This window comes from Carassius gibelio, chromosome B5, assembly GCF_023724105.1.
Source record: "Carassius gibelio isolate Cgi1373 ecotype wild population from Czech Republic chromosome B5, carGib1.2-hapl.c, whole genome shotgun sequence".
Lineage (NCBI taxonomy): Eukaryota > Metazoa > Chordata > Actinopteri > Cypriniformes > Cyprinidae > Carassius > Carassius gibelio.
In genome coordinates, this window is record NC_068400.1 from 33,886,337 (window position 1) to 33,905,108 (window position 18,772).

The 18,772-nt window shown below is 35.4% G+C and overlaps 1 protein-coding gene across 1 annotated transcript; it reads right to left on the reverse strand.

The window, feature by feature from the left end:
* Positions 1-1,242: 1,242 nt before the first annotated feature.
* ccn1l1 (cellular communication network factor 1, like 1) lies at positions 1,243-5,483 on the reverse strand. Its single transcript, XM_052556871.1, has 5 exons — positions 5,199-5,483; positions 4,206-4,419; positions 3,237-3,578; positions 2,823-3,025; positions 1,243-2,059 (listed from the first exon to the last, which is right to left on the reverse strand). Exons 1-5 carry the CDS (start codon positions 5,271-5,273, stop codon positions 1,742-1,744), a joined length of 1,152 nt encoding a protein of 383 aa, XP_052412831.1. The 5' UTR covers positions 5,274-5,483; the 3' UTR covers positions 1,243-1,741.
* Positions 5,484-18,772: the final 13,289 nt, after the last annotated feature.

Below are 18,772 nucleotides of genomic sequence, written 5' to 3' on the forward strand. Positions count from 1 at the left end.
CATAGAAGGATCTACCAGTTCTATTCTGATGCAAGGCAATGACATTTGTTTATAAAAGGGGGGAATAGTGTGATTCTATTCAAATCCAGGCTCTGCATACAAAGACTTTAAAGCAAGCAGCTCTTAGATACACACACACTCTCTGCCTTGGGGATCACCTGAGCAGACTGGTCTTTGATGAGACACTGTGGAGTCCCCTGCCACTCTTACAAAGGTAAATGTATCCACCCCTCCTTTCCCCCAACCCCCTGGTACCAATCTCCCTGGTGGCCCCATTGTTTCATAGAAACTCTACCCTTTGCATGAGATAGAGAAAGGAAGTAGATGGAAAGAAGACCATGAGACATGAACAGGGCACATCAGTATGGGTGAGAAAATATCTAAGCCAGGGAGGGAAAGAGATAAAGAGGCTGACAGAAAGAAAGGGAAAAAAACGGAATACTTGAAAATCAGAGGACACTTAGATAAATTTTTATTGTGGAAATTGCTTTAATGCTTCTTATTAAGAATCTATTTTTAATATAAATGGATAACCTCTCTCTCTCTTATGAATGCTACAAACAAAAATTTGGGTTTTTTCGACATCTCAAAAGGGATTTTATGTTTTAATGTCGAAATTAGACATGAAGGGTAAATCGTTATGTCCTGCTCAGTTATGCTCATCCATAATTATTTCTAAATTCCATTGGAATGGTGAAGAATAAACTACACAGAACATTCCAATGAAAGACTGTGGCTGTGTGTCATAGTGACTGTGTTTTCATTGCCACAGTATATTTAATAAATTCTGTCATAAGCAGTGGTTGTGTTACCCGAGTCCTGACATACAGACAAAACATGTGCTGACTCATCAAAGAGTGACAAATGTTCACAGCATGTGTGGCTCGAATGTTCTGTGAAAGTATCTGTGGGATTGTACAGCCATCGTCACTTATTTACACCTGCCATCCTGCACATTCTCAACAATTTCAGGCATTTTCTGTTCCCCTTTCATGTCAGGGCTGAAAGTCTCAGATGTCTGTGAGAAAGTGAGAGACGGAGATAAAGCAGAGAGAAATATAACATTGGCAACACCAAAGTCATTTAGAAAAATTGACCTGGCCATGTTTGTGTGTTCTGATGGAGATATCAGTGAATGTGTTTTGTAACTCAAAAGAGTCTTTTTTATGATTAATGGCAATTCTATTCTGTTCTGATCACTTATTTGTCAATATCAGACACAAAGAACCCAAAGACAAAAGGTAAATTGTAATAAATTTAATTTACAAAATGAATCTATTGTAATTATACATATGCATGTATTTGCTCCATATTTGTTATTTGCCATTCACCTCAAAAAAAGTGAGGTTTGAATATGACACTTCACAAGAGTTGAAGTCTATTAAATATTATAATATAGAAATAAAACATCATATTTGTACAGTGGCATTAAAACATATTTATACTATATACAGTAAATCTGTTTTTATGAATACAACAAAAGGGCCTAAATATTGAATTATTAGTGTGTGTGTACGCTATATAATGGTATGGATTATACTATTGTATGTTTTTCCTCAAACAACTGCTTTACAGTCATTATTTTTCCCTTGTGTCACTACAGCATACTTGATAAAACAGCAATGATAAACCTGTTTCTAAGCTTTGTACATTTTGTTGAATTCTGGGCTAAAACATTTCCACAGAAAATCTGGTACAGTAGATAGGAAAGTGAGAAAATGCTTTTGAATGTGCTCCTGAGCTAACTCCAGTGTGTGTGTATGTGTATATCATTTGGCAGATTGAAGAACTCTGCTTGTGATGACAGGCCCTGTCTGCTGTCTCTTTGACTGCAGCTGCAGCGCTGTATCCACATGACGTTGCGGGTAAAGTCGTCTCGTTCTTGCTCAGGACAGTGAAAGTGTAGAGGGACTGTACGGGTCACAGAGGGAACACAGAAGCGACCATCTGAGCAGGATCCACAGGAACGAGGCCGGTAGCGGCGAGCAGTGAAGCATCCTGCAAATACGATCTGCACAGGTTTCGGTGATCGTGTGGTTCTCTGACACTTCTTTCCTTTCTAAGTGAATGAGAACAAGAGAGAGAAATCTACTTCAATACAGAACAAAAGCAATTGATCAAACATTAAAATGAAAATATCAAAATTATTAATACTTTTAAAATTATAAAAATCTAAGCAGATATTTGTTTTGATCATTTTATATTGTTCAAAAATTATACAGTTTAAATTTTATATTTATATTCTTTATGGTATTCACAGATAAAGTTTCGATTTTACACGTATATATAAATTTACAAGTTTACAAAGACAAATACTACATCTGTGTTATTTTATTGTATTTGTGTTATATTATTTATTAATAATTAGAATTCATTTTACAGTTTTAATTTTATTTTAGTTTTAATATTTAATATTAAGTTTTAATAAATGGGTAACAAGCAGTTTTAGACATTTTAGTTCATATTTAATTCAGTTTTTCATCTAATATAATGTCTATTTTTTCTGCTTTATTTAGCTTAAATAAATATTAAAAGTTTTAGTTTTTTTAATAAATAAAATTTATATATATTGTCATTTTATATTGTTTAAATATTATATTTAAATATTATATTTTATGATGCTTAAATATTATAGCCTATTACAAAGCTGAAAATATTTAGAAAATTACTACTACTAAATATATCTTTTTATTATTTTATAATGTTAAATAAATGAAAAAATCTTATCATATATATATATATATGTATATGTATGTAGTATATATATGTATATGTATGTATATATATATATATATATATATATGTCTACAGACAACACTTACCTTCAATGATGGTGCAGGGTTGACACCACATTCTCGTATCTGACAGAGCCTAGTTTCGCTGACGAGCCGACACTCAGGATTACTATTGGTTACACGGCTGGACACGCCCATTCCACAGGTGGCTGAGCACGGGGACCAATCAGTGACTTGCAGTAAGCAGGTGGTTGGAAGGATGGGGTGGGACTTAGAGGATGAAATCCACTCTTAAGAAAAAAAGAATATGATGAATACCTTGTAATTCCTAAACTATGATGAACATAGCAAATCCATATATATTCAGTATTTATTTAACCATGATACATTTTTTTCTGTGCGCAAAAGTTAGAAAACACTGCTGTAGATCAGTTTCAGTATCAGTATCAGTATCAGTTTTTTCTATACTTTATATATTTTAATGCGATGTTATGCATCTACCTTGATTAGGGGCTGTTGCACTGCTGTCCCAAGAAGAAGATACAAGTAAGTCATTGCCTGTTAGGTCTGTGTGTTCTTGTAGATGTGCATCAGGCAACGGCTCCACTTCAGCAATGCGGTTGTCATCATCGCACACCCACTCCTGGCAGCAGCTGCCGGGCAGTTTGGCGAGGCGGGGGCGGGAACAGCGCCAGTCGGGTAGAGAGATGTGGTGTGGGCACAGTGGGACGCAGCCGACTACTCCATCAACACACGTGCACTGATGCTCACAAGTTGGCTGAAAGTCCTCGCCATGCTGATAGACCCGTCCATCCAGCTCACATGGGCGACCCTGAGCCTCAGCTGGACCGAATTAAAAGTAATATTGCTTGATTAGCATTTAGACCAGATTAAGCAGGCTAAGTCCAGTAAATCACTTCAGACCTTTTTTAAATGTTTTTATCTAGTATTTATATATTTCAGTGAGCGAAAATTATTTTTAATAGTTTAGTTTTAACAGTGACAGCACTGTTTAATGTGACACTGGACCACAAAACCAGTCATAAGGGTCAATTGTTTAAAATTAAGATCATCTGAATAAACAAGCTTTCCACTGATGTAGTTTGTTAGGATAGGACAGTATTTGGCTGAGGTATCTCATTTTTCGAGGAAAATCTGGAATCTGCAAAAAAAAAAAAAAAAAAAAAGGGTGCAAAAAAAATCTAAAAAAATTTTATTGAGAAAATCACCTTTAAAGTTGTCCAAATGAAATTCTTAGCAATGCATATTAGTTACTAATCAAACATGAAGTGTTGATGTGTAGGAAATGTACAAAATATCTTCATGGAACATGATCTTTACTTAACATCCTAATGATTTATGAAAAAATCGATCATTTTGACCCATACATGTATTTTTGGCTTGAAATATACCCATGCTACTTATAACTGGTTTTGTGGTCCGAGGTCACGGTGTCTTTATTGCTCTTACCTCTACACAAGCCTCTGTTAGGGTCTCCACCGGCCTTTAGGTGGCAGCGCAGTCCTTTGATGTGGTCGCAGGGCTCGGCGGGGCTGCAGTCTTGGTTAAACTGCCTGGCACAGACCCGACAGCACCCACATGAATCCAGAACCGAACTGATACCAGGAGGACACGAGGGGGGCGAGGAAGGACAAGAGCATTTCACTGGACAGCCTCTCTGCGCCTGAGAAAGCACAGAAGGAAACGAGTAAGGACTGATGTTGAAATACACTAGCCTATGTGAGACATTTTTCTTTCTTCCATCCCATAAATCAAGAGATAATAAGTTGCTTTCACTTAAAAATGTAAAAAAAAAAAAAAAAAAAAAAAGTTTAAAATGCCACAGTTTTGCAATAAAGGAGATGATTTATTGTAGTAACCTCCTTAACCTCCTTATAAGGTCATTATACACAGTAAATTCATTCTGCCTCTATATTAGACCGCATTCAAGAATAGTACTTGCTCTGTGAGCCAAAAACCTGACACAAATAAGGTGGATTCAGTGCCCTATCACTCCCTGTACTAAAATGTTGCAATAAGGTGCTAAATATAAAGATTTTATCTGCAATCGAAAACTGACATTGTGATTAGAACATTTTTTTATGTGGAAAAAATATTTCCTTAAACACTATATGTTTATTAGGGTAATAAACAAACAGTGCTTAAGGAAGTGTGCAGTTTTTTATTATTTTTTTCTTTATTTAATCTACTCCTTTAACTTGCTCCTCAAAAGGTGTGCATTTGTTTTACTACTTTATTATACCTGTGCGTATTATAACACTATGACCTTATTCAAATTATTGATCAATAAAAGTCTCAGATCATCGTTTACAGAAGAGCAGTAAAACTATTTAATGTTTGCTTAATTGTTATGGTAGTTTGCTACATTTATTTTCAATTAAATTAGAGTCTACCTGAATGTACATTCAAGTTCAAACCATCAAACGGAGCACAAAAACTCACCTCCACAGCGGCCCATGACAGCAGCACTAGTGTGATCAAATGTCCTTGCTTCAGTAGGCTCCTCAGATGGGACATAGTTTCATTCAAGATGTTTCAGTTGGTGCTGTTTGGATGAGTTACAAGTAGTCTTTCAGATGTTCATAAAGTGCCTTCTGATTTAGTTGTCAGTTCAAAAAGAAATTGACCGGTTGGCAATCCACACTCGCCCCTTTCTCTTGAAGCCTGTTTGGGAATTGCTTAATGCATAAAACTGTAAAGCTCTGCTCACACTGGATTTCCTTAGAAACTGCCACTTTTATAGACAGCTGTGCACAACCCCCCTCTGACATCACACACTCGCACACACACACACACACACACACACACACACACACACACACACACAGATTTGACAGGTTACTTTAGACATAGAAAGAAAAAGGTAAACGTTTATTTTCCTTTTTCCTTGTCTCTTTTATTATGAATTAATGGTAAGATCAAAATCTTTAGATATATACTTCTAATACTAGTAGTGCATTAACCTTCTCTAACTATCATATTAGATAGACAGCAAATGAAAACTAGAGCTGGAGAAACTGCTAGAAATATTGAAAGGTGTTTGTATCTGATTTCACGAGATAGTGTGGGTTGTTGTGAAATACAGGAAAGGTAGTCTAGTCCATTTTGCTCAGAGTTAAGTCCAGGGACACACTGAGCAATCCCTCTCACCTCCCCTGCAGACAGCACAGACGGTTCATGAGCGACACTCGCTCTCACCGCAGCAGTGACGAGACATATCACACACATGGCACATAGCTGCCAGCCTGTTCAGTGGCGTACTGCATCCACTCACAAAATCTGAGTAAGAGAGAAGGAAAGAAAGAGAGGAAAATCATATGTATGACAGAGTAGGTGGTGTGGAAATGTCACTGTGTGGAGCTTTTCGTGCATTCCTGTGACCAACGTGTCAGAAGAGCAGCTGGAATGACGTTCCCCTGATGAAGCACTGATGTTACATCTACAGGGTCAGGGCTGAAGTCTGATGGAGATGAGTCAAAGCATATGCAGAAAATGGCTGTAATGACTGATGATAGAGTCATACAGCAGGAATTTGAACGAGTTCAAGGAGACACCAAACAAGTGAATCTTAGTTAGGACACACACTGTAAGGATGTATTTGTGGCACCATGACACAAATGCTTGTAATTCATCTGCAGTTCATAATGAGACCATCAATGGTTAGAAAGCCTTTAAGGAAGTTAGTGATTTCTGTGTGGATATTGAAATTTCTCTATAATAACAATAGTGGTATTAGTGTGTGTGTGTGTGTGTGTGTGTGTGTGTGTGTGTGTGCGTGTGTGTGTGTGTGTGTGTGTTAAAATCCAGGTCACTGCTCTTCTCTTAAAGAATTCATTCAGAAAACAAATTCTTGGCATCATTTACACACCTTCATGATACCCAAAAGAAGATATTCTCAAATAGTTTTGTCCATACAATGAAAGTCAGTTGTGGATTTCATTAGACATTAATGGTTCAAAATTCTTCAGAATAACTTCTTCTGTGTTCAACAGAAGAAGAAAAAAGGTCAGACAAGTTGGGAATAGCATGAGGATGAGTCAAAAAATGTTGCACTTTGATTTGTTTATTTAACTTTAATCTGTGCATAACATCACAAAAGTATTATTTCTCTGAACGTCATGAAAATTTCCACCACAGTGTCATCTTGTTTTGTGGTTAATAATTTTTCTCTGGGTCCAACGCAAGTCATAATAAAGCACTGGTCACACTTAATTTTAAGGTTCTTGCTGTTAACAAACCATTAACTACACATTTTGCCACAATAACCTATTAATTTGCTGCTTATAAATTAGTATGGTAGTTGTTATAAGTTTAGGTATTAGGTAAGATTAGGGATGTAGAATATGGTCATGCACATTATGTGCTTTATAAGTACTAATAAACATCCAATATGTTAATATAGGCATGCAAAGCAACTAGTTATATTTCTATATAAGACTGTTTCCAAAGTGCTTTACCAAGAGAATAAATAATATTCACATTCTACCATAAAATTATCAAATTATAGAGAAAAAATAATAGTAAATGCAATTTACTGTTTTTAAATTGTCAGTACGATACTTCAGACCAACGAATGAGACCACAATGACATGACAAAACAATTAGGAGCTAGAAATGTATTCATCAAATCTTGGGTGTCCAATATTACTCAATATCTTAGGTTACCTTAACTGACCCTTGTTCCTACACGTACTTCTAATTTTAAGTATGAGTTTGAGTATTTGTCAGACAAAACAGATGGCCATCCTGAATGCTAAAAGAAGGTAGAATAAAGATAAAAACATCTTTGTTGAATTCTGGAACATCTACAGTGCATTGCTATGAAAACAGTCAAGTGAGGGATCAGCAGCTTTGCATATTAGCAAGAGAAGCATGTCAAAACTGCACAGTGGGAAATCAGTGTGTATATATTCGTCTGTCTGCCTGGGGACAGAATAATAAAAGTCTTGCCTAAAAATAGAAGTAAAAAAGCAATAGAGATTGAACCACCTAATAAACTAATACCATGGCAACACTTAGACTTGCCGCACAGATTCTGCAAAGCAATGGAAACTACATCTGCTGAAACTAAAACAATCCCAAAACAGTATGAATCAAAATCACTGAAACATTTTTTTATCTAAAGACAAGCATTTATACTTGAGGAATACTGACCTAATTCCTTTTAATGTGGAAAAAGAACTAGGATCTCAAGAAATATCCAGGTCACATTTGACACAGAACCAAAAGAAAAACATACTGTACTCATATTTTACATGAAGCAAACAATAAACAGATTACAACCTTAGATTGGTTTTGCATTGTGCTGTCGGCTGCAATTGGCATTTTATTAAATTGATTCTATTTTTTACTCAGTTCTCATTTTTTCTAATGGATTTTTCATAAACATGACTGTACAAATACTGTAAATAATTGTTTTGCCATTTGTATTAATTCAACTCAATTCATTCATAAACAAAGACACATCAAATGTTACCATAATATATAAATACAATAAAATGTATAAGGTAATCAATAATTAAGAGAATTTGGAAGGGGGTAAATGAGTTAAACTGTTCTAAATATTTACAACACAAACTTTCAAAGTGTTCTAATAATAGACGTTTTCTTTTAAATATAAAATGTGACCTTGAGACCCTTTCGTGAGATTGTTGTTAGATCAAATATGAAACTTCCACTCAGAATATGACTAAGAGTTGCAGCTGGTAAGTGTGTGAGAGGGAAACTGCTGGGAACCGATTTGTACCCCTGGAGCTGTTTAGCTTTGCTGTTTAATGCAACAACATCTTTAAATGTTCCTGGAAATAATCCGCTAAACACACCAGCGATGGAAAAAATTAAGCCACATGTGCCAATATTAACTCCCCAAATATGTATCTTTCTCCTCTATACATCCGTTTTTCAACACAAACTCACCTTGTATCAACAACACCTCTTTTATGATATTGTTCAGAGGGCAGCTGAAGTATGCCACTTTCAGGCCAACATAATCAAACAGACAGTTCTCCCGTTGATGAGTCAAAAAAAACTGAAAGGGTTCAAAATGCTGGCATGAAATACCAGGCATGGTGTGAAACACATCTAGCAGATACCAAGGATACTTTAGTGTTTGCAGGATTTGACGATTCGCTTAAGAATGCTCAATGCTCGTAAATCACACAGATGTTGGGGGGGGGGGGCCTTAGAGAGTTGGATATAAATTATTTTTGCAGTTGAGTATTTTGCAAAGGTTACAGTAGCTATGTTAGGTCTAAGAAGAATAGACTCATCAGGAAGTCAAACAACCCTTTGTGTTTGCATACGTGTATATGTTTGTGTGTGCACGCAGATTAGACTTTTAGTTATTGAAATATGTTCTCAGGGCATTCTTGTCTGGATATACTTCAGTTTCCAGAGAGTGAAGTTCAGCTTATCGGGTGAATGTGCATACATGAGATTGAATGTGTATATGAGGGAAGCAGCTTGTGATGGAAAGAGAATTTCAGGTTCCATCGGACCCTACACTGCTGGTCTGTATTCAGTGCTGGGTGCTCTCTGACAGGCTCATGCATCATCACAGAGCCGCCTCTGTTTGTTTGCTTCTGATGAGCCCTGTGCCCAATGTGTACCGAGCATCTCAACTTTTTCCACTGCCAGTGCTGTGCAAAAAGACATTCCTCAAATGACGTCTGTTCAGAATGCTTCATTTCATTTCAAAACTGCCACATTGATCGGAATCATTTTTGAGCCAAGGTACACTTCTGGAGTCAAGCTGCTTTGACTAGTCTAAAGAAGTTGGATTTTGTCAATTGTTAATTTTCTCAAAATATTACAGTAGAATATATATATATATATATATATATATATATATATATATATATATATACATACATAGACATTTGGTTTGAAACTTACAATCCAAACATAAAAAAGAGGTTTTTGTAATGATATGTATGACATTCATATTGCATTTGTGCAATGTTGTAACTGTCACAGTTGTGTCACTTCAACTGCCATTCACAGTTTTTCACCTAGTAGTGTCTATTGAATTCTCCAGAATCTTGGTGGACTTTTTACTTTTTTGCCAGCTATTTTCAGACATTCTACTCTTTCAGAGTATTGTACTTCCATAATATAGTATGGAAGTAGGCATATTTAAATGCAGCATGTGACAAAAATGGCACCAGCTGCATTTGTATGAAATGTGAGAAAGCGAGTCTGAGGTGTGATATGAGAGACATGAAAGTAGCACCGCATGGTGGGGTATGATGGTGCTTTCAAGGAGTTGGAAGTTTTCATACACATGTATGACCAAGCAAAGTCGAATGGGAATTTGAATTTTAGATACAAGTTGCTGAGCTGTGCCGTTGGAAAGGGTGTCAATTTGAAACATTACAGAAACACTGATCTATATGACATATCAATATTTATAACAGTAAACAGCAAAAATTGCAATATCAAGCTGGAGAACAAGCTATTTTGTACAGCTAAAAGTGATGACACCAGAAGCCAGACACATTTAATATAAAAAATAAGATGGATGGAGTGATTAGTGAGAAGAAACCACATCTTTAGTAAATGGTAAAGAGTTCATAATTTTCAAGGTCTTCTTTAACAAAAATATTTAGATTTAAATTTTGTAAAAAAAAATACCACATACCATACCATAGACTCCGTAAGTGAGAGAAATGATTAATTGTCATAGTTTTAAATTCAGAGTTGTAGTTGTTTGGATGAAATGTTGAAAAAATGTTGGAAGCAGTTAATGCAACATTTGTGGTGATTTTAATGTCATAAATGTGTGTATCTGTGTGTGTGTGTGTGTTTAATTTACAATAACACTAGGCTAAGATATATGAAGTCTGTACAAATGTTGCCTGGGAAAAAAATCTACTGTAAAGTATATTTTTATCTGAACCTTCACTCCCCACTTTTTTTTTTTTTTTTTTTTGCAGACCATGTCAAAGTTTGCAGACAGAGACTGAACACTTCACCTCTTCCTTCAGATCTTTAGCTTTCTTTTGCTTTGGAATGCCAGTCACAACTCCTTACCTATGGTCTGTGTATAGTAAGTGTCCACTGGGTATGAACATCAGAATCTTGTTTGTTGAAAGATCTTTCCTCCATATTCATAAGTGCATAATGTGAATCAGCTGTCTTCGCTGGCTTGAGTAGGAGTTTTCAATGCACATTCCCTTGCATTGCAGTATGTGCCCCCTTAACCTCATAAATGGGTCAGAAGTTCAAACAGGTGAAGGTGGTGTTCTCCACAGGTGTGTTTCAATGAGGTTCATTCAGACATTCGCTTCTCATCACTCACGTGAGCCTGTTATTTATTCAGTTTGAGTTCCTTTACTCTTTCAAAATGGAGGTGTTGACAGCCGTAGGGAGAGCATGAACCACCCTCCTCCACTCCTCCACTGCCCAAACCTTCAACAAAATAACTGTCCTCTGTGAAAGACAAGATCTCCAGGTGTTCAGCAGATATGAGGTGTAATAGAGGCATGGGTGAAGATGAGGATTAGAGCCAAGGCAGAGGTAACTGTTGATGGTAACTTGCAGCCAATGTTTTGGTTCTGCACTTGGAAGCTAAAATATGTTATGACCGGGAGAAATTCAGACGGCATAAGTTTTATCTTGCAAAAACCTGGGTCAATCAATGTAATAATAATAAAAAAATGTAATCAGTCCTTCATAGAACACTCAGTAATTTTTTGTTAATTGTGTGCCGGCCACTATGGTAATCATTTTGGATTGACACATGCAGAGAAGATAGATTTGGTTATGCTGATCATACTGTATACTTTGATTTTAGCAGTCCCCTATAAGTGTTTTTATTTTTCATTTTTCAACTTTCATAAAGCAGTTGTCTCTTTTATGCTATTTCCAGTTTGTAGAAAAGTATAAAAAAAGGTCACATTAGATTCACAAAAAGACTGTTTTCACTTATGAAAATGCTTTTTCCCACATGGAAACAGTGACTCAGGATGCATAAAAGAAAGCAGATTTTCGTAATATAAAGAAAACACAAATGATATGTTTATGATCTTTTAAAAAGGCTCCATGGATAGAGTTGTCATGTATTTTGATTGATTGCAGACTCAATGAAAGCAATTGTGGTGATCAAGTTGAATGTTTTATGTAGTGTTCTTTGTCAACTAAAGAACTGAAAAAATAAAACGGAAACCACTGCAAGAGAAAAAAAAAGTACAAGCAAGTGGTATGTCAAGTATCTAAGTTATGTAATGCAATACAAATATTTAATACAAATTATTTTTTATTAATTATTTTTTCATTCAGTATTAGAGGTAAAAAGATTCATGATCTATGAGACGTTTGAATCCATTATAATGATTGTACCCTGTAAAGATGCAAAGTAAAGATAAAAGTAAAATGTTCAGCGTTGAAACCTTATAATCCTCAGCCAATTTACATAACATAAGACCACTGCAATCTCTTCACTTAGATAATTATTGTAAATCTAAGATATATTCCAATGCAAATTTCCATCAACATACAGTAAGCCTTTGGGTAACTTCTTGAGAGGGAGGCCTGTCTGTCTTGAAGCAGAAGCAGACAAATGTCCAGACAATGACGGCAGTATTTATGTATTCTTTTGGTTGTGCCCTTTCCTGAGAACATCTATTGTAGAGGGCTGGTCGTTGGACTTGTTTCCTGTTTCTGTTAAGACTTTCTTGGTTGAACCTTAAAGGAAATGAATGAGACTGGGGAACTCTGACTTCCTATCCTTCCTTAGGAACTGTGGCCTGTGGAAGCACGTGACTAGGAGTAATAGACGTAATAAGTGATGGCCTTTATTGTGGAAGGTGAAAATTCTTACAAATATTGGTTGTTACATTGATTGGACTGTGACAAACACATTCTCTGAACTCATGGAAATGCACTTTTTAAGAAAATGTTTGAGGAGTGTGATTGGCCAATAAATATTATTGATCTTTTAGTTCAGCTCAACTAAAAATTTTGGAAATTTCCATTTAATTAACACTAGAGTTTTGCTGTCTGGAATCTTGATAAAAAATCTGACCAAGCCTACACATGTCCCTATTTTTGCCACTTGTATTAGTCATCTGAATTTGTGGAACAATGGATTTTATTGTGGAATCCAGATACTAAACTGGATTTAATTTAGTATTTAATTTCAGGAAACTCCTAAAGACTCTTAAATGAAGTCATGATTAACTGGTTAAAAGCAACAGCAACAATTACACATCACCTTTTATAAAAACAATGATTTAGTCTCTGTTCCATTTAACTTTACCTCACTACAAAAATAATAATAATAATAAATCAATAAAAAAAAAACACTCTACATTTAAGTTACTGCTGAATGGGTGAAAAGCATAAATAAATTAATTTTACTAATTAATTAAAAATTATTTCTACAATAGAGATGGTCTTAATTAAACAAGAGAGAAATATTATCGGTATTATTAGTGACACCTGGTGTTAAGATTGTTAAATGTGATGTCCTTCCTTAGATTGAATTAGATCCCTGTTATTAAATCTGATTTAGCCTAATTAGGCTAATCCAAACTCCAAACCTACTCTTAGTTCACAAGCTAATGTAAACTGCAGCCATACTAAGTCATACATTCAGATCTAAAGATGTCATTTAAAACGTGACCATTTGAATGACATCATTTGCCAGAGGGTGAAAAAGAATGAAACATTACCAGTCTCTTTAAAAAGACAACATGGTGTTAAATGTTAATTGGTTTATGAGCTAATATGTAAAGCTAACTTCAACACATTTGATGAGCATCAAAGAAAGCGGGGGGAAATATCATCGAAAGTCTTTACAATTTACCACAGCTGAGGTTGACACGATTGTATGGCAAATTGGCAATCATTAAAGCTTGATAAAGATGTAAAAAAAAAGCCACGCCCACCAGCAGTTCACTTTTATGGGTCTGTTCATTATGGAAAAATCTACATGCAATACTTTATATATCCTTAACTACCATTTCAGGGGGACCACACATGGAGACCAGAATGTTTTATAAACATTAATTATTTATTTAATCAATAATTAATTAATTAATCAATTTTTTTTCATAAAGCCTCACCATGTAGCCAAATAGTTTTATATAAATAAATATATAGATCAGATACATAATTTAGGTAAATCAGGGAAATGTGATGCAATGGAAAAAACGAGTTAAGGAAAAATATATATATACTGTCTCAAATGTTTTTCCATTGCATCACATTTATATATATATTCTTCTTCGTTTGCTTCTGCAGCAAAGCAGTGTTTCACGTTTCACATTCATTCTCACGCAAGCAATAGCCTCTCAAATATTTGAAACATATGCTATAATTGGTGATCTGAGAACATTAACAAACGCACTTGCAAGACCATGAAATTACTACAATATACATTCCGTGTAAATTGAGCATTTGCACTGTATTGCTACGTGACCACTGCTTCAGAAAGTCCCGCTATAATAGGAAAATAAACACATTATTCAATGTGGACTTGTTTTAAGATGAAATGAGCAAGAGGGAGAATTGTAAAGAAAAACAAAACGTTCAGTTTGTACAGAGGTCCATTCTGACATTCTGAGTTTACTTCACACGATCTGAGATGCAGATAAATAGAATTGCCATCTGAATGTTGCCAAGTGGCCCAAAAACAACAGCCCATAAGCCAACTGAAATCAACCACTGAAACCGCAAACTTGATATATGATATAGATGTTTGGGATCCTTGGGAATTTGCTATGATTTTTTGGAAGATTAGTGTTCAATATATTACTAAAATAAAAGCCTAAACCGCATTGACTTTTTCCCCAAAACGTATGCTAAATAAGGACTGACAGGACTACAACTACCAGGATGTGAACTGTCGTAGTGATTTACTGGTAACGTTAGCGACTTAAGAAAACAAAAACAAAACAAAGCGACCACCCAGCTAACACAGTTACGTTGTGACGACGTAACTGGACCAGACCATATTCGTTGCAGCGACGTCCCAAATAACGTTCCAGCGACGTAACTTTGTGATTCCCATATCCGTCGTGGCGACGTTATAGTGGAACGTCGCTGGAACGTGAGGAGTACGTCCCAGCGACCGAACTGGCACGTTATGAGAACGTTACTATAAAGTACCATATTGGTCGCAGCGACGTACCATATAACGTTCCAGTGACGTAACTTTGTGATTCCCATATCCGTCGTGGCGACGTTATACTGGAACGTCGCTGGAACGTGATGAGTATGTCCCAGCGACCAAACTGACACGTTATGAGGACGTTCCTATAAAATACCATATTGGTCTCAGCGACGTACCACATAACGTTCCAGTGACGTAACTTTGTGATTCCCATATCCGTCGTGGCGACGTTATACTGGAACGTCACTGGCACGTTATGAGGACGTGACATTACAGGATCATATTGGTAATTCATATTTTCACCTCACCATTACCTTGAAATACATAAAGAACTAATAAACTCAATCCATCTCTGGTGCAAAAAATAAACCTTATGAAATCTAATTGTAATCTAATTATAGGGGATTCATAGTTAATACATTAATTACATACATGCAATGCAAACAAATACAAAAACATTACATTCTAATATAAAATAGACAAAAACACACTGCATTCATTCACAAATCAATATTTATTCAGCACTACATTGTATAAAAACATTTTGAACATCGCACCTGTTCTTTAACCATGCAAAATGTTACTAAGTTATGAGCACAGAAAACTAAACACATCAATTCATAGATTACACAATATAAACAATAGAGAATTTTTGTCTTAAAGATGGGGAGATGGTTAATGACGTTATTAGTGAAAATTAAAAATAATTATCAGTAAACTTATTGATACAACATAATTTAGTGCAACGAAAAATACATGATAAATAGATATGAAACAATTCAGCAGATACTGCACAAAGTAAAACTGTGAGCGTCGTATATGAGGCTCCTGGTATAAATGTCTGGTGGTGATGTGCTTTAATTACACGACATGCAGGAAAACATTTAGGCTAATTCATGCGCACGATTTTATATTTCATTCCCTCGATTTGCTAAAACGTGTACACTATTTATACATCAAGAGAACGAATTAGTAAATTGTGCATACGATTTAGCAAATCAATGAAATGTAAAAGTAATCGTGCACGTTTTAGTACATAGAGGGAATGAATTAGTAAATCATGGACATGATTTCTTTCTTTTTCTTGCATGTCATGATCAGGGCTCTGTGCTCACTATCAGAGGATAAACCTAAACAATAAAGCAATTACCAAAGAACCATAATTTTTGAGCTTCTCAGAAGAAAAACATTCATAAAGCGTAAAGATATGAAAAATGAACAATATAGAGATTTCTAGCATCTCTCCTGTATTATTTGTCCCACCCGAAAAAACAAAGTTTTTTAAGAAAATGAACATATCGACTTTCTCAGAAGAATCTGTGATTACTGACTGTGGAGATGACTCTTTCAGACAGTGCTGAGGAGGCAGAGTTAGGTGCAGGACAGCTGATAGAGAAGAGGAAGAGTGTGTTTCTAACCCCAGCAGCAGAAGACAGGCTCTTCTGAGGGAAGGACAGGAGGTTTGATGCAGTGTTTTGCTGTAGAACAAGGCTTCTTCTCAGCACCTGATCTTCTTCAGAAAAGAGTTCCTCTAGTGTAGAGTCAGACACTCAGACTTCTTGCAAACTGGAATCTTTTAATAACATTTAGCATATTATTGTAGTCATGTTCATTGTTTTTATTATAACACATGGCAAGCTTATAGAAAATTGTTAAACGTGTTCTTCCTCCTCCTCTTCATCCTGGAATCTTTTCTTTATGGTTTTCAAGAGAAGTCTCTTCTACTCACCAAGGCTAGATTAATTTGATTAAAAAAAAAAAAATGTAAAAAAAAAAAAAAAAGAAAACAGAAAGAAAGAAGTAACAGTTTTCATACTCTTTTTTTGAATATACTTAAACATATTTATTGAAATAATTATGAGGCAAAGCTGAATTTTTCAGTAACTTTACTCCAGTCTTCAGTGTCACATGATCTTTTTCATATACTGATTTGCTGATCAGGAAACATTGCTGATTATCACAAATCAGTGCATTTACATGCACCTAATCGCATTATTGGCGCTATGATCAAAGTGTACATCTGCTCATGACATACATGATGTAAATCACATCTGCAGTTAGCTTACTACGGTTGTTAGTTCCACTGAACTCTATTGGTAAAGAAGGAACTTGTGACCAAAGTTGGTTTTAGGGAAACGCACCGCATATTAGAAATGATGGGGAAGAAAACTTAGCATTTCTGGAAAGTTGAATTTTTTCTTCATTATTATTTTATAAAACACCAAGTTCAAAACATTGAAAAAAAGGTAATCTTTTGTAAAATTACAAAAGTCTTCTCTACCACTGGTTTTCAATTTTATGCATTCCTGCTATTAGCCACCCCCCCCCCCCCCAAATAAAATAAATAAATAAAATAAATAATAAATAAATATAACTGTAGTGTAGACAAAATGTTTGGGCAGCACAACTGTTTCCAACACTGATAATAATCAGAAAAATTTATTGAGCAGTAAATCATCATATTAGAATGATTTCTGAAGATCATGTGACACTGAAGACTGGAGTGATTAATGCTGAAAATATAGCTGTGCATTATAGAAATAAATTAAACTTTTAAAATATATTTAAAACTTTTGACCAGCTGTGCACATTGCCACATTTAAATGAAAACTCAACTTGTAATAATGCACACATTCTCAAAGAACTTACATTCTGGTGATAACTTCCTTCCCTCACTGCTGTCAGATCCCTTCAGTCATTCCCAGACCTCCTTGTTTTTAATCTTTCCCTCAAATCTACAGAAACAAACATCATTTTACAGACAATTTGGATAAGTCACGAATTACAATAGTTATATAACTATAATCACAATGCTAAATTATATATATATATATATATATATAATTATAAATATATATTGAATCGGCACACAAGTATCGGGATAGTATTGAATTGGCAGATTAGCGTATCATCCTATCATAGTTACTACAGTCAAAACAATGAAACTCTCTTCAAGAGCGCACAATAACTGATATTTAAAACTGTTAAAAGAAAAGGCTCAAAATATTGCACACATATAATACACAACAATATCTCTTCCTTTGGTGTTTTGAACATTTCTGTGAGTAATGCTACACGCTGTGACTCTGTGTTGCTTCAAGTGCATCATTCTGCACTGGTTGTGTTTACGCGCTGCACGCTGTATAGGAGCCATACCCTTTCGTATTATAATACATTAGCACAATGATAGATTCTTGTTCTGTCCCATCTACCACATGTTGCTGCCTTCATTACTGTGCTATGAATTTAAAAGAAATGTATTTTACACACACTTACATTATACACACACACACACACACACATACATATATATATATATAGACGGTTTCAACGGCAACAACATAAACAAACGTTACTGCGCATGCGCGCTTTTGTGGACCTAACCTAACCGGTAGACTTCCAAATAGAATCAATAACAACAGCCAAGTCCCTCTAGAGTAGATATTTTTTGATAACAAACAAAAAATGTTTGCTGCGTGGATCAGGCGGACTTGATGAAAATGCAAATTCATTCTTTGCCAGCAGGAGATGTTTTAAAGCATAGACATAAAGTTGAGGTTTCCCCAGTAACAGCTGTAAACAAAGCAGAGCTGGTACGCTCACACGCTGCTTTATCAGGCATATAACATGCAAGTCTTCCTTCAGAAATACAGCGATATAAAAACACCTGTGCCTCGTTTTGATATTTAAACATATAAATGTTAGGAATTATTAAACGTGCAGTACGTAACGTTACTCATGTTTATTTAACGAAGCCTTTTTGAAAATCGATCAGTTTTAAAATTGTGGCGAGTCTCCAAAAATAAATAAATGTATGGGAAACATCCCGCAGCACAACCACCTGAGCCCAACTTCAGTTTACTCATCACCTTGCCTTTAACTGTGTTTGTAGAAGGCACTG